At 40.5% G+C, this 15,662-nt stretch overlaps 1 protein-coding gene across 1 annotated transcript in view; it reads right to left on the reverse strand.

Moving 5' to 3' along the window:
- Nucleotides 1-15,496, reverse strand: part of HEATR5B (HEAT repeat containing 5B) — a 55,184-nt gene extending 39,688 nt beyond the window's left edge. The window contains exons 1-14 of the mRNA XM_058802890.1: nucleotides 15,305-15,496; nucleotides 12,609-12,777; nucleotides 11,976-12,187; nucleotides 10,298-10,406; nucleotides 9,197-9,346; nucleotides 8,546-8,717; nucleotides 8,025-8,182; nucleotides 6,888-7,137; nucleotides 5,236-5,391; nucleotides 3,597-3,847; nucleotides 3,057-3,168; nucleotides 1,707-1,859; nucleotides 1,316-1,415; nucleotides 822-931 (exon numbers count right to left, since the gene is read on the reverse strand). Coding sequence (XP_058658873.1) covers nucleotides 822-931; nucleotides 1,316-1,415; nucleotides 1,707-1,859; nucleotides 3,057-3,168; nucleotides 3,597-3,847; nucleotides 5,236-5,391; nucleotides 6,888-7,137; nucleotides 8,025-8,182; nucleotides 8,546-8,717; nucleotides 9,197-9,346; nucleotides 10,298-10,406; nucleotides 11,976-12,187; nucleotides 12,609-12,734 — 2,059 coding nt within the window. The 5' untranslated portion in view covers nucleotides 12,735-12,777; nucleotides 15,305-15,496. The remainder of the gene's footprint in view (nucleotides 1-821; nucleotides 932-1,315; nucleotides 1,416-1,706; nucleotides 1,860-3,056; nucleotides 3,169-3,596; nucleotides 3,848-5,235; nucleotides 5,392-6,887; nucleotides 7,138-8,024; nucleotides 8,183-8,545; nucleotides 8,718-9,196; nucleotides 9,347-10,297; nucleotides 10,407-11,975; nucleotides 12,188-12,608; nucleotides 12,778-15,304) is intronic.
- Nucleotides 15,497-15,662: the final 166 nt, after the last annotated feature.

Consider the following 15,662-nt stretch of genomic DNA (forward strand, 5'->3'; position numbering starts at 1 on the left):
TTCAGTTTTAGAGGTGGCTAACAGAGAAGTAAACCTGACAATAATAGAGTTGAGAGCAAGGCTTCAAACGGAACTGTAGGCTCTCAATTCCCAAATCATGGGTACCCAAATACCTAAATAATATCTAAGGTTGGAAACCACTGGAGGTCATCTAGCCCCACCTTCTGCTCAAGCAGAATCCACTAGAGCACATTACTCAGAACTGTGTCCTGTTCTAAACAACAAATTGGGCCATCCCTACAGGATGACAATCCAGATGTAGAAAAAAAAACCATGTTCATCCACATGATCATGTAGACATAATGAAGTAACAAAAAAACCAAAGAAACCCAAAAAGTTAATCTTGTCACTGTGTGACAGTGGTTGGCAATTTACTAATAGCAGATCTGTGTAATAGATCAAATCAGGTTTAAAAAGGAAAACAACCAAACCAACCAAATAAAAAAACCTAAATGTAACCAAAACTAAACTTCCATTGTCACATCTGTTTTTCAGTATACTAAGAAATAAAGTTCTCTACCTTTTAAGTAACAATGACTTTAAAAACTATTATTTGATCGCAGACCATGATCTCCATACCTCTCAATCCTACAAAGGGGACCATAACTGCTACACTCCAAGTGTTACTCTATGAATGCTTTTCAGTACTCATACTCTGTAGCTATATTATCAAGATGACATACAGAAGATGAGGAATATAGTACAAAATTCTTGGAGATTCCTAGAATTATATTTTGACTCTTACAGCTGCTTCACAGATATGCATCACAAGTACTAAGCACAATTTTTACTTTAACAAAAACTGTTAAAAATTTATGTACCTTCATATGTCTTTGGGGGCAATAAAGCCAATATATCATAAAGTCTTAAACGAACCATAGCTGCACTGGCTTTGAGATGAGCTCCATGGGCTTTAATTACTGATGGAATGCTAGAGAATTAAAAATGAAAAAGAGAAACCAGAAATGTTGCAGTTACAGAAGAGAGTATTTTCAGATTTCTTTTCACAGGATGTAACTCTAGGCAAGGCAAGAAAACAGTATTCAGAGAAACACTCTGAACAACATTACTCAATTAATGATACATTTTCAGAAGTAATTGTACAGAGAAAACTTAAATTATAAACTCAAGGAACCCACAACATATGTTGCCATAAATTAGTGACATGCACTTCCTCAGAAGTCCTATTTTCATTACAGGTGGGGCAGGGGGAAAGGGCAGACACCAAACCACAAAACCCAACTCCAAATTAGTTCTAGTGTTTCAATACCAGGAAAAGACAAAAGTGAATGAAGAGCAGAAACTGCCTACTTACTGTGACATCATTGTCATGGCACATTCTATGGGTGTCATCAGTTTCCTGATCACATCCTCAGTAAGGAGCTCAGGGCAGTGAGCAACAAAGCTTCTCATAGCTAATAACAGAACAGTTTAAATTAAACTTTCACTGAAACAAACAAGTATAAGATATAAACAAGATACAAATTCTGAGAATATCAAAAGAGCAGCAATTAAAAATGTTTATTCAAAGACACTGTGATCTGTTCATAAAACTGTATGTCAAAGCCAGGACATACTGATGAAAATCTGACACATTTTACTCCTTTTCAAAGAAAGAGGGGAAGTTACAGAACATCTCTCTGCAATACTTGGGATCATGTTTTGGTTGACTGTGCAGGTATAATCTCAAACTCTGAATTTCTTACCACACAGAGCTCCAGCACGGCCTTCCAGTGTTACTTGCCAGGTGAAAGAATCTCCTCTTGCCTTCTCTGCTTCCAGCTCCTTCAGAGAACGTGGGAACACGTTTCGCCACAGCAGCAACATCTTAGGCAGATGATACCGGACAACAGAAGGACCTAAGTAAAAAAAAATGTGACAGTATAATAAAAATGTGTATTTAAGTGTGAAACATCTGCTGTGAAGGCTTTTGCTCTTCAAACTATTTTTGTCTTATTTCACTTCTCTTCCTTTCTGCCCTACTTGGAACAATGAAAACCAAACGTCTCATTCCTAGGTTGAAAGTGTGGCAAGTAAGTACTACACATCACATCTGCTTGTGGGTATCACTCCTAAAACAGGAAACAGACTACCCTACCCATTGTCATGCCATACAGAACCATGGTCAACTGTTTTTTCACTATCTTTTTATTCTGGCTTCTAATTTTTTTATATTAATTTTGAAGACAGGTTCTTTAGCCTGATCTACTCTGCCCATAAAATAAATAGAAAAACAACTGATAGTTACTGATTATGTAAATTAGTTTAACAGTCAAGTTTCTTTTGAAACTTCTGAAAAAGATCCAGTGCAAGTACATTAAAAATATATTGGAGGACAACCAGAATAGAAGTATACTGTTAGAAAAATATGACGATAAACTAGTTAAAGAGACAACTTAGAGAAATGAGATGAAACACAAATGGTATTTGACGAGAGATCAAAATATTGCAAAATACATCAGATAAAATTTTTTCCCGTATAAAAGAAACTCCAAACAAACCAGAAAAGAACACCACTGCTGCCACATTCAAGAGTATACTTACAACCTCTCAAAATGCAGCTTGTGATACTTCTGTAATGGCAGATACAAACATGAGGCTGGCTTTTTTACAAGAAAACCAAAGGGCTTTTGAACTGACAACTCTTCTACACAGTGCTGCTGTCTACCTAGAGACACACACATGCAACTTGTCGGAATGCTCACTGGGTTTCATTTACTGTCCATTTCTTCAGCACCACAGTATTAAGGAAGAAAGAGTAAGGGTAATTTTGCCCTTTCAGAGAATGACTAAAGGCTGGTTTTCTAAAACCAGAACAGGATTTTTTTTTTCAGGTATGACACCTTCTACCATACTTCAGCTTAGATAAGCACTAATATTTCACTTCTCCGCAAAACAATGTTGCTGAAGTGCACTTTCACTCTGCTTCCCCTATATAAATACTCTTGTGCTGGATAATGAGCCCATTATGTGTAAAGACCATTTGTCAGAGCAGATAATCAGAAGTGTTGGACAAGCTTTAAAATAAAAAGAAAAATCAAACCATTTTTACAAACCTAAAGTCATAAGTGCTCCAAGTAAAAGCCATCCAGCTTGAGTCCGCTGCAAGGAGAGCCTGCTGTTCTGTGCAGCAGTTCGTAACAGATCCTCAGCAATACTGACCACCATCTGCAGCAGAGCAAAACACAGGGGCCTTTACAAACATAAATGAGGCCACTGCAAGCTATTCTACTTGTTCACTCTTACAGACTAAAGATGTTCTCAAATCATTGGAATTGACCTTCCATAAAGAATGAATGCAGATTACATTTCATGCTGATGATTAGTGTTTTTTGTATGATAACAAAGCCAGCAATATTCTCTTCAGCAATTTTTCAATATTTCAATTTCTCTTCATCAAATTTGAAAGAAGAAAAGAGCTGTTAAATATTGCAACTGAGATTCTAAAACCATGTGCTCTGGCCACTACTCTCGCACAAGGCACAAGCTCAGTTTCAATAATGCTCATTAGCATGCCACCCATTTTGCAAAGCTTTTACTTGTAGATAAAAAGGTATCTTTTAGTGCACCCACAGATAAAACACTCACTATCTCACCTTTCCTTTGGCATGAGGAATGCCTAGAGGACACTGATGCACACCACCTAACAAAGCAGCCATTGCAAAACTGTAGCCACTAACAGCTTCAGGGGAGGTCTTCAGATTGTTGAGTCTTTCTGCACATCTGTCTAAAAATGGAGTCAACTGAAAGGGCAATGCCACAGCGACACACCGCAAGCACCAGGCAGCAGCCAGCCGAGCAGCCATGCTGGGGTGAAGAAGAACTGAAGTTACTGTCTCCAACAGACCTACAGAAATGAGAGGTTGCAGTCTTTAACTTATGACGCACTTTGTAATATACATATGCTTTTTAATATACATAGAGAAGTAAACTGAATCAATACTAGACAGCCAATGTGAAAGTTAAGAAAGTTAGAATTAAAGTACTTAGATTTGCTGATTATGCCTTTTCAGGAAAGATGGTACTTGTTACTAGCATTATCTGCTCTCCATCAGGTTTTGTCAGCAAAGGTGGAGCACAGCACTGCACTGACTCCTAATACTTAAACACTGAAAAGAGGCAGCAGGACTATAGAAGAGAACAGGCACTGGATGAGACAATTCCCATAATATTTTACAGATTGCCAGTAACAGAGCAACAATAACACTGATCTTTGGGTTTGCTCCACACTGTAGCCAAGCACATGCTGTAGACGTCACTGACTCCTGTACTCTGCTTTTGACGTGGTGCTGTCCACCCTGCAGCAAGTTTATATCCTTCTACACTCTCCAAACTCCTGTGGCTACCTAATCCCACTTTCTAACTGCACCCTTCAGTTCCATTTGTCTCCTCACAAACATTTTCTTGGATGGATTTTCTTTAGTCCAAACCTTCAAAGCTCCCACTGCTGCTTGCTTTCTCTGGAGCTGTGAACAACTTCTACATGCTGAGTTCACAGCTAACAGAAATAATACTGAGATACAGTCCCCTCTGTTCTTATGGGACACAGCTGCCAGAAGGAATAAATATGAGCAGCCTTCCCTACTCCAAAGCTGGCACAAAATGAGTATGGGAAGGATGTCATATGCAACAAGACAACAATCTATATGATGAAGTGTCTAAAGAAGCTCGTACTTCCAGTGGAAAAAACATAAGCCTCCACAAACTCAAAAAACTTAAAGCTGTAACACTACAGAATAAATGTGGATTCAGATATTGAAACAAACAAGAAGAAAATCCCAACCAACTTCAGCCAAAGAACTACTTCTTTTAAAGGGGCCTACCAACAGCTTCGTCTCAACAAAATACTTTTGCCTCCCCACAGAAATTTGGTATTTAAAGGCAATGTTTTCCAGGAACAAATATTTCAGACCTTACATAGCAAAACAATGTATTTCCTACAAAACCATTATTGTAAACAAACCAATACCAAAAATTACCACTTCACTCACCCTCAGAAAGAGCTTCAAAAAGACTCCTATCCAAACAGCTGTTTAATACTTGGTCAGACTTGAACTAAAGTTAGGGTACTACACACAGTGAGGTGGACAAATGTAGCTATCTGGAGTACTACAGGAAGTACCAATTTCATAGATTTATTTATTTCATATTCATTGATTATTTAACTAGATGTAATGATATTTCATATTCATTACTCAAATGCCTCACTTAATCTATTTCCATTTATTTGCATACCAATAGAGGGTTCTTGAATAAGAGGAGATGCAGTAGCATTCAGACTCTGAACCAGACTACCCAGCTCCTGGAGGGCACACACCATTACATGCTGGCTTGCAGCTACATCAGCAGCTCCTGATTTATTCTCACTGTTAGCATCATTCACTACTGCTTCTGCAGAAAAGAAAACAAGAATGTCTTGCTTAATTATGAATAGAATCCCACCCGAGCATTCACAGGACAGAAAGTGACAGTTTCATTTTGACATCAATCCTACGTTAAAACAAAAGCACAAGTCTGGTCACAGTGAAAACTAACAAAACAAACACATTCAGCAGAGAAAGAATTTTATAGCTATCAGCCAAACATAGTTGTCCAAAGACCATAAAAAACAGATGCCCAGCAGCTACTGTGGATAGCAAAGCACTAAGAAGTAGGACAAACAGTGTATGTGTGCATTTATACAGTAACAAAATATGCAATCTTGACATATCTAGGTTCTGCATACAAATTTGCGTGCATGTATGTTCAGTGAAACTAAAAAAGAGACCTTTAGTAAATAATTAATCATAATTTCTAATCATCTCAGTGTTATCCAATTGAGTTCCTTGATCCCATAGTATGTCCTCCTACAAAATATCCCAGAAGCAGCAACTATGTCTTCAAAAAGGGACTTCAATACCAGCTTAATGTTTGTGTGTCTACTACAGAAGAAATTTAAGAGAATGGTCTGCTGTATATGAAGGGAAACAATTATTACCAAGTAAAAACCAAAAAACCCTTCCCATTTTTCATCACATTCATGAGAAATCCTCAAAAATATGTAAGTACTACAAACTATCCAAATACGCAACTGAATTTCCTGCAACTTTGACAAAGTGGCAGGAGGAGTATTTTCTGCAACTGTTTCCTCTCAGAAACAGCATTTTCAATAGACTTGTTTTCTTGGAATTAGTACTTACAGTAATGAGAAACCTTTTAAAGTCTCATGCCTACCCCATCAAAAAATTGTTACAAGAAGAACCTGCAAAAGTTTTTAAATCAAATTCATTTTCACGTGTTAAGCATTGTCTTAAACTCCAATTAGATGACAGCAGAAAAGAAAGATATATTTGGTAAATAAAATAATGGGTATTTCTAATTTACTCTTTTAAATCTCAGCTTGAGCTACTTCCTTTCATAAGAAACAGATGCCAAGAGAGTTTTGTTAGCTCTCTAAGTGATTCCATATTCTGCAAAGGGGTCATATTCTTCAGATTACATCATTTTCATCACAAAATCCAATTAGACATTAGTATGGATATTAGCAGGGGAGGCACAAGGATCTACAAGATCTTGAGCAACAGGATTTTTAACACTGTTAGTAAAGAACTCTGCATGACTTTCAATACAGTCTATCCCAAGATAGATGGCAAATGCATAGTTTTCTTCTCCACTTACATTCTAGGGTTTTGACAATGCATTTGCTATCTGGGATAACCAGCCAGTGTCATACAATCACTTTTGAAGCACAACTCAACCTTTGAACATTTGAAACAGAAAGCAGATGAACTATCATTTCCCATAAGAACAAAATTACTCCTCCCAGTAGAAGAAAGCTAAAAAATGGCTGCCTCACTAAAATGACAGTAACTTTCAAGTGGTCTTGAATGAAGAAAAATGGTTCTCACCCACTGCCTTCATTTGTTTGCCAATGGCTTGACATATTTCTTTGGCAGCTGCAATCTGTGCTTTCTCCCCCAGCAAGCTGCCCACAGTTGCTCTCAGGATAAAGGACACACATCTTCGAGAGTACACAGCCTCCACGTGGGTCTGGGTTGCACGAGGATGGGACACCAGGTCGAGCACGTGGGACAGGAAGGTGGCAAAGTTGCGCTCCAGCCACTGCCCTCCCAGCGTTGTAACGAAAACAACGTAGGCCTGCAGATCCAGAAGTCACACAGCAACCCAGGTAAAACAGAAACAAAAGACTGTGTGAAACTACAGCCAGGCTCTAATGCACAATAGTAGCAACACCAGTCAGCAATAAGCAACCCTAACCTAATGAGGTTACTCAGCACGAACCAATTCAGTATTCACATCTTTGCTGCTGAAACTCAACTTTCTCCAGTACCAAAGGTAGCCCCTGTACTGTGATGCATAAAATACACTTTGGATGACAGCAAAAAACCCAGTTCATTGCTTTAAATGTGCCTCTTTCTAAAAAAGTTAAGAACACCATGTAAATAAAAGCAACATCAACGTGTTCCAGTTCACAATGAAAACCTGGAATATTCACCAAGTTCACGTGAAAAAGGCTGAGACAAAATAAAGGGTTTCACAAAATAACCTATGATCAAAGAATCTGGATTCTGGGAAGGTACTGCAGCATATTGAAATACACATCAGCATGAGAATGTTTGAATTTGAAGAGATGCTGCCACCACCTTTCTCTCTCAGACAAGAGAAGCTTCCACATTCAGGTGCCCCAAAAGAGTAACAGAGCACCCTCTCTAAAAAGAAACTAAATTTTAAAAAGGAACTAAAGTCTTTAACATACTAAGTTTTCTAATATTTTTGCAAGTTAATCTCACCTAATATACACTGATCTAGTAAATTTTCCTTAGCTCTTTTTTAATCTGTTGTTACTGCCTATCAATAATAGAAGAAAGTAGATCAGGGAATGATACCTCATGTACCTCTCACAAAACAGAAGAGTCAAATTAGACCTGTAAATGAACTTACACAGAAATAGAGAATAAAAATACATGTTTTTCCTACTAAAAGGAATTATGTATAAATTTTACTTCATTAAAAAATTTACAAACCTGGGTAACACCAACTCGCACTTCCCTATTGACAGATCCTCCCACTTTTAACATCTCTCCACCACTCTTCAGGAACCCAGATCCCCCTCGCAGAAATCCTGTGGCCATGAGCTCCAAGACCTCCTCAAGTGTGGCTCTCTTCACATTTTGCCGCATCACTTTTTAAAAAGAAAAGTAATTATTTGTTCCCAAATCTCCAACCAACACAAGCAATGATCTTGAAACCAGACTTATGAATTCAAAATTGTCCTGCAAAAACAAATCTACCCAATATTTCAGATAAAAATTTACTTGCACATTTAAAAAAAAAAGCCACTTCTCCCAGGTGGTTTTTGATAGTTTGTTCTGTCCTTTCTTTCTATGACAGAAATTCTGCACTCTTTTTAGCTTAATGTTTATAAAAACAAACAATCCATCTACAAGCTACCATCTACTGGAACAACAATGTGTCATGCAGCACTGTCAATGTAACATGGTACTGAAGGTGCCACTGTAGACATGGAATCCAGAAGGGCTCATACCTGTTGCTTGTTTTGGTATCAGTGCTGTAGCCATGACTGTCCCCAAAAGCTTTGACACTGCAACTCGCACACCATAGTTTGAGTTTTCCAGAGCTTTAAAGCACAGCGTTGCAACATTCTCTAGTTCAGCTGTCCACATAAACACTGCTTCATTCTGTAATTCCAGCAGACACTGTAGGGAAAATAGACTTGCTAAGCACCAGGAGACCATTCTTACATTTTATCTAAGTATCAGGCTGTAATCGTCAGGTTTATTCAGAAAGTATTTTAATATGAAAATTTCAAGAATTAATTTAGACACACTCTCCCACATGCCAACTATCTTAGCTGATTAAACAATCAGAAGAGTCATGGAAGAGGCTAATACATAAATTGAAAAATTAAAAGAAAGCTCTACACAAGAACCGTGTTACCAAAAACCACTCCCACTGAGGCTCACAGATAACATATTCTATCTCATACTTTTTTATCAAGTGGGGAATACAGTACTACAGTACCAGTCAAATGTCTGAGCCTCTAGTGCCAACTAAAGGACTCACCTTGTCCAACTAATAACCAAATTGCCCTTCCTGAACAACAGGTGCCAGTTCAAGTGCAGGCACTCCCTAGTCACAGCACGAGAACATGTGTGGCTGGTGAGAAGACACCCACCTTAGCCACGGCACAGCGCACAGCCATCGATCTGTCCGTCAGCAGAGACCGGGCATTCTTATAAATGTCACGGTGACAAGAAGCTGCTGCTCCTCCAAGTCCATTGAGGACTTTCTGCAAACTCATCAGGATTTCACTGCGGCCCTGAGACTGCACACACACAAAAACATTGATGTAAAAATGTGGACACAGCAGTTACATTAAGAACCAGGTGTATACTTATGCATTTTCCTGCTTCTATGCAGGAATGCTTTTGTAAATGTTGAAAATAAAGGCATATATCACTGATACATAGCTCATTTTAAAAAGACGTAAACACCACACACAGCTTTACTTAAAGTCTTTCAGTTGTGACATAAATTGAACCCAGGCAAGCCAACAAACTGGCTCTAGGGAAAATGCTTCTGCACTGCCCCACTATTTATCAACTGCAGATTTGGGGCGAAAAAAGAAAAAGCAGCTGGTAAGAGAGAATGGGAAACTCAAGTAATATAGCAGTTTCATGCTACACCTGCACACAGGCAGGTACTTACACTCTGAGAGCACACATACACAAATAAACAAATAAATAAACAATCACACAGGTAAACAACACAGCTGAAGAAAACAGCTGCCACCACAAGAGCCACACAGTCAGTATTCCAACTTGTCCATAAAGAGCTATTTGCATAAAAAACAGACCCACTGGCAGCCCAGGATACATTCTCTCAATATTATGACACACTCTCTCTTTTCAGGACACAATGTATTCTGCTCACATGCAGAGTAACAACCTCCCCACAAAATTTAAGCATTCATTATTAATTTTAACAACTAAACGTTTATTCAGAGTACATAGGCAAAAACCCTAGCACAGTAGTTAGAAATGACAGATACAGTCATTTCTGAATTTTAATTATTGACACCACTATGAAGTAACTATTACAGTATTCACATGATAAAGTCTAAACTCCCTGCAGTAGACTTGAAACTAGCTAGGAAAGTGATTTGCACCCTTTAGTGCAGAAGAAAAACAATCTAGACAATCTGGCAAACAATGCTGGAGGAAGCAGGTTTCAGTTTAAAATGGAATTAAGACCACATAAACAAACTGAAACTTACCTCTGCACTTTTCAGAGACTTTAACAGGTTATTCACAGTTTCTGGAAAAGAACTACCCAGCATTCTCCCCATTTTTTCATAAAATGCTCCAACACATGCCACAGCAGCCCTATGAGAAAACAGAGAAAAAGAGTACACATATTAATGTATCTTCCAAATGAAAACAAATAGTTAAATAGAAATGTATGTGCTAATCAACATTAATGAATAAAAATCTATTTGCTATTCACTACTTATACTGACTGTTTACACAGTCCATTGGAATAATTTTTTGTTTACCAAAAAAAGCAACAGAACAGTTACCAGCTTTTAAGAATACAAACGCATTTGAAAGGTATTACCATAGGATCTACACATAGAGTAAAAAATTCTGGAGAAAACAAGACAGGCTGAAATCCCAGCAAGATCAGGGGTTTGTGCTTCAATAAACTGTCTCTTTGCTAAGCAAGAAAGCCTCTAGCCTGCAATATAACCTGACACATTTTTGTAGATACTGAAATATGGGGTTTTTTGAAGACTAAGAACTTAAAATGCAAAAATTATTGCATAATACAGGAAAATTTACAGGCACTGCAAAATCTCCGGATCCAATTATTCACATATTTTTCTTGCTTTGCCATTTGAGATTAGGAATACTTAGTTATCACCACACTGCATTTATATACACAAACTGTTCCAGGACAGCCACAGAAGCAGCTCCTGAACACATGCACTTTTTCATTACAAAGGAATGAGGCTTTTTTTTTAAATCCGTAATTGCTGGCTAAATAGTATCTTAGCAAAGTTACATCACAAACTCATTACAGCCTCCCCTTTAATGGGCATGTGTCCATTAAAAAACCTTCTGGACTATGACTTTGTAGCATAAATTTCAGAGCATATTATAGTAGAAAACACTTCCCACTTACACAAGTTCCTCATACAGCTGCAAGAGCTAGAAATAAGAGGACAGTATCTGCCCAAACAGTGACTATTTCAGATTTTATTGTCAAATTCTATTGTTGTCATAATGTCTGAAGGCAAGACCAAATTTGGGTTCACTAGACACCAAGAACATAGAAAGCATTACATGGGAAAGTACCAGAAAGTTTCAGTGGAAGTTGTTTGCGGCATTAACCAAATTCCTAGCAACGAGACTGCTCCTATGACTAAAGACAAACTGGATCACACATCCATGCACACGCATATCCACATGTAGAGAATCTGCCTGAGAGACCTGCGTAGCTTAGTGTGGTAGGGGAATAGAAAAGGCAATGTTTGATGGGAAAAAAACTTGAGTATTTGGTTGCAATTCTCTAGGCACAGACAACACTCTGGTTTGACAATCTGCAGGTTCCACCTTCAATGGGACAGCTGAGCACAATCAGCAGCAATTCCACTTGAGGAAAGTCTTCATTAATGGTTATCTTCTCCATGCCTAAGCAGGTGAAGAGTCATAACACAGTACCTTGCCTAAAGAAAACCATTTCACTTTCACAGAGACATGTATGTGTCACCTTTGAGTCCTGCCCTCCACAACCTCAATCCAGCACTTTTCTCTGCTACCTGTATCAGGCATATGTAACTCCAAACAATCACACAAAATATAAATAAACATAGTGTGCACATATACAGGCAGGTTCTTCGTGATACGCAGGACCACTTGGCTTAAAAATCATTCCCCTTTCCCCAAACATACAGTTTGGTGGGCAGGTAGGCTGCAGTGTCATCTTTGCTCTTGATGATGTCATTACACTTGTCAAGTGTCTGAAAAACAGTAAATGTGTCTCCAATGCTGTAGAGAGCAGCCAGATTTTTTGCAAGCAGCTTCCGTGTGGGTGGCCCAGGGGAACTGCTGATGAGTCCCGTTAGCTGTTCTACAAGTTTCTTCTGTTTTTCCTTGACATCTGTCTGTTAACAGATCAAAAATAAATAAGAAAAATAGTTTAATCCACTGTGTAATCCAGAAAAATCTACAAGAAATGGAAGTAAACTTTATACCACTCCCAACTGTATATAACTCAGCAAATTGTCTCAGAGAGATATGAGATGCATTCAACAACAGCAGAGACAGATGCTAAATGCTCAGAATTAGCTGCTGTCCTATTTCATTTTTACTTTTTAAAAATACTTACCAGCTGCCTACTGACTGCCTAAAATTAAACATTTAAAATCTACAAATTAGCACACAGGCTCTTCAGGCTAAATCTGAAACCATACAGGTGCCATCTGGCCATTACCTGTAAACTTTCTCTGGCAAGAAATTAATACAAATGCTTTTTAAAAGAAAGTTTATTTAGAAATAAGGGGGACAAAAACCCCATTAAATTACCTTGTTAGCAGCTACCAGCACTTTATCCAAAAACCTCAACCATTCAAAGATAAAAACTGGTCTCTTTGCTTCTGTGATTTGAGCTAATGCTTCCTCATTCAGTAACAAACTATGAGCCAGCTCCATAATGGGTTGAATTCCAATTTTATTGCAAATTTGTGTAGAAACTCTAAAATAAAAATGCAAATGTTAGTATAAAGTACAGTACATCAGTACAAAGCTTTGAAAATCAACTTAAAATATTCAGCTTGCTTAGACTTAGCTAAATAGTCCCAAATAAAAGCTACTCACATATTTGCAAACTGAGTCCATTCATTAGTATTTCAGGGAACAGAACTGTCAATTGTAAAAAGAGCACCTACAGGCAATTTCAGGGCACAAACTTTCAGCCAAGAAAAATATACCGAAGTCCCTGTTTAAAGAAGGTAAAGGAATCATCTCACTGGCTCCACTTACATGAAAGAGAAAAAGGATTGTTGCAAGTCAAGACCCTTGAGCACACTCTCAAAGCTGGGGCATGAACCTGACTCCCTTCTCCACACCAACAGCCAAGCTGAGAAGATGAGCCTGACACAAGTAGGAATGTCCAGCCAACACAAGTTTGGGAGAAGCAGGAACAGGGATAGGATTTGGCATCAGTGACCTAAGATTTCCCTGATCCCACTAGTCTTGCTTTAAGTGCTGGACAAGCAAGCTCCCTGAAATACAGCAACCTTAGGGTTGACAGCCCAAAACACAAGCAGCAGCCAAACTACTGCAGGTCTCCCCAGCAGGCAAAATCCTGCAGATGGAACACTGGTGATCCTGCTCAATCAATGGGGCTGGCATCAAACACTACCAAAAGCACACTGTCGGTGTAAGCAAACGCTCTGCCAACCTCATCTCAGCAAACCACCTGAAGAAAAGTGTAGCTATTGAACGCAGAGCTGACAGAAGGAAAAAACTCAAAAAAATTACCCGAAAAATCAAAACATTAAATCAACGACCTTCAGCAAATAGAAACCCAAGAAGCAAAAAAGCAACCCAACCCCAAAACCTGAATAGAGAGATGCTGAAACTAGGATCCCAGGCAAAAAAAGAGAAAGCAACACAACTACATAGTATTATGTAAGACATCAGCTTTCAACAGGCATCATCTTTTGACAGCTGCACTGCTCTACTTTTGCTCTCAAGAGCTCTCAGCTGCTTCCTCATTCATGATCCTAAAGTTAAATGAAATGGCTTAAATTGATTTTTTTTAAATAGTCCCCAACTGAGACATTAGTAAGAAGACATATTAATGCCATATTATTAATGATGTATTATTCTAAATCCACCTTAATGATGAAACGAAAGCATCACACTGTATTTAATGCTCAGGTTGTTCCCTGCACTTCAGCACTTTGCCTATTTCTCACAGAATACAGTTCCAGCAAAGGTGGAAGAGCCACATATGGAAAGAAGCACACACAGACCTCCCTAACTCCTCTGAAGACATTTTCCATTGGGTTTCTTTTGTTTTTTCTTTACATTTATAAAGAACTGAGAAGGCATTGCCTGTCAGTAACTCAGACACATGACCTCAAAACACCTTTACACGAGAGCAGAGACACAATGAATGACGGCACTGTGATTCTTTGGATATCATCCCAGAGATCTGCACTGCTTGTCACACCCACACAGCACAAAAGTACCATGAGCACTGTTGGACAGCACAGCTCATGATTCCTTTTCCTCCCCACATACAAGGTTTCATTTGCCCCTGGCCATAAGAGCCATGGACACCTTATGCGCCTTCCCCACTTCATCTAAAATGTAGGAAACACAGGCTCTAAGCAACATACACTCAGCTGTGCTGGTGAAGCACAAGACATCAGACACAAGAATAATTACACAAACATTCAGCTAACTGAAGAGTCAGTCTAACACAGAGCTACTTACATAGCCAATCCAAAGCTCACTGACACTGGCCAAAGGTTTGCTCCAAAAAGCAGTGAGAAGCCTACCGAGTGCTACCGATCCTGGCAAGGATCTTGCTGTTATGTTCTTGAATGTTACAAGAAATAAATACACTGTGATCTCCCGCGGGATGCAGAGCCAAAGCCAACCAGCAGCCAGCGAGGCATGCTGGAGCATTAGATTCCAAAACGTTCAGAGGTACTAAAATTCCTTTCTATTCCCCAGCTGTTTTCCTATGCCTAAATCAACTACTTGTAACTTCATCACGCGTGGATTTCAGTGAAGTGAGAAAGCCGAGAAACAGGCAACTTTAGGCGAAGCCACACACTCCTGAAGAACTCCAGCAGGTGAAAAGGTTTTCGTTCCTGGGTTCTCTACCTGTATCGGCAACTTCAGTAAGCTGCAGCAGCTCTCAGGGCATCATGCCTGGCTCTGAAAGCCCCTCAGGAGGTACCGCAGCGGTGCAGCGCCGGCCGTCAGCGATGGATGCTCAGGCAATGCCGCTGAGGAGCCGATGCCAGGGGAACGATGCCCGCTGCTTTCCCAGCGCTGCTTTCCCAGCGCTGCTATCCCAGCGCTGCTTTCCCAGCGCTGCTTTCCCAGCGCTGCTTTCCCAGCGCTGCTTTCCCAGCGCTCACCGCCCCCCCGCAGACGCGCACAGCGACCCCCACACCTCGGCCAGCGCCGAGGGGGAGCGCGGAGCCTGCTCCGCTCCGCCGCAGCCGCCGGCCCGCACCGCGCCGCTCACGGTCACTTACGCTCCTGCCGAGCGCCGGCCGCGTCCCGCCAGCTCCGGGCTGCACCAGGCGCGACACCGCGGCCCCGGGGGCCGGTCACGGTCACGGACAGGCGTGGGCGCGCTGCGCCGCGCTCGCCCTCGGCACCATCACCGGTGAGCTCGGCCGCTTCGGCCCCCGCCGTGCCCGGCTCCGGCGGGCGACGAGGGGCGATGAGGGGCGTTGCGGGGGACACGGGCGGCGCTGCCCCAAGCCGGCCCCGACGCAGCCCGGTCGCGCGGAGGCACCGCGGCCGTGCAGCAGGAAGCGGGAGAGGCGCAGGCGCCGGCGGGCGGGGGCGGCCCCGCGCAGGCGCCGCGGAGCGGCCGGGCCGGGCCGG

The sequence above is a fragment of the Ammospiza caudacuta genome, chromosome 3 (genome assembly GCF_027887145.1).
Source record: "Ammospiza caudacuta isolate bAmmCau1 chromosome 3, bAmmCau1.pri, whole genome shotgun sequence".
NCBI lineage: Eukaryota > Metazoa > Chordata > Aves > Passeriformes > Passerellidae > Ammospiza > Ammospiza caudacuta.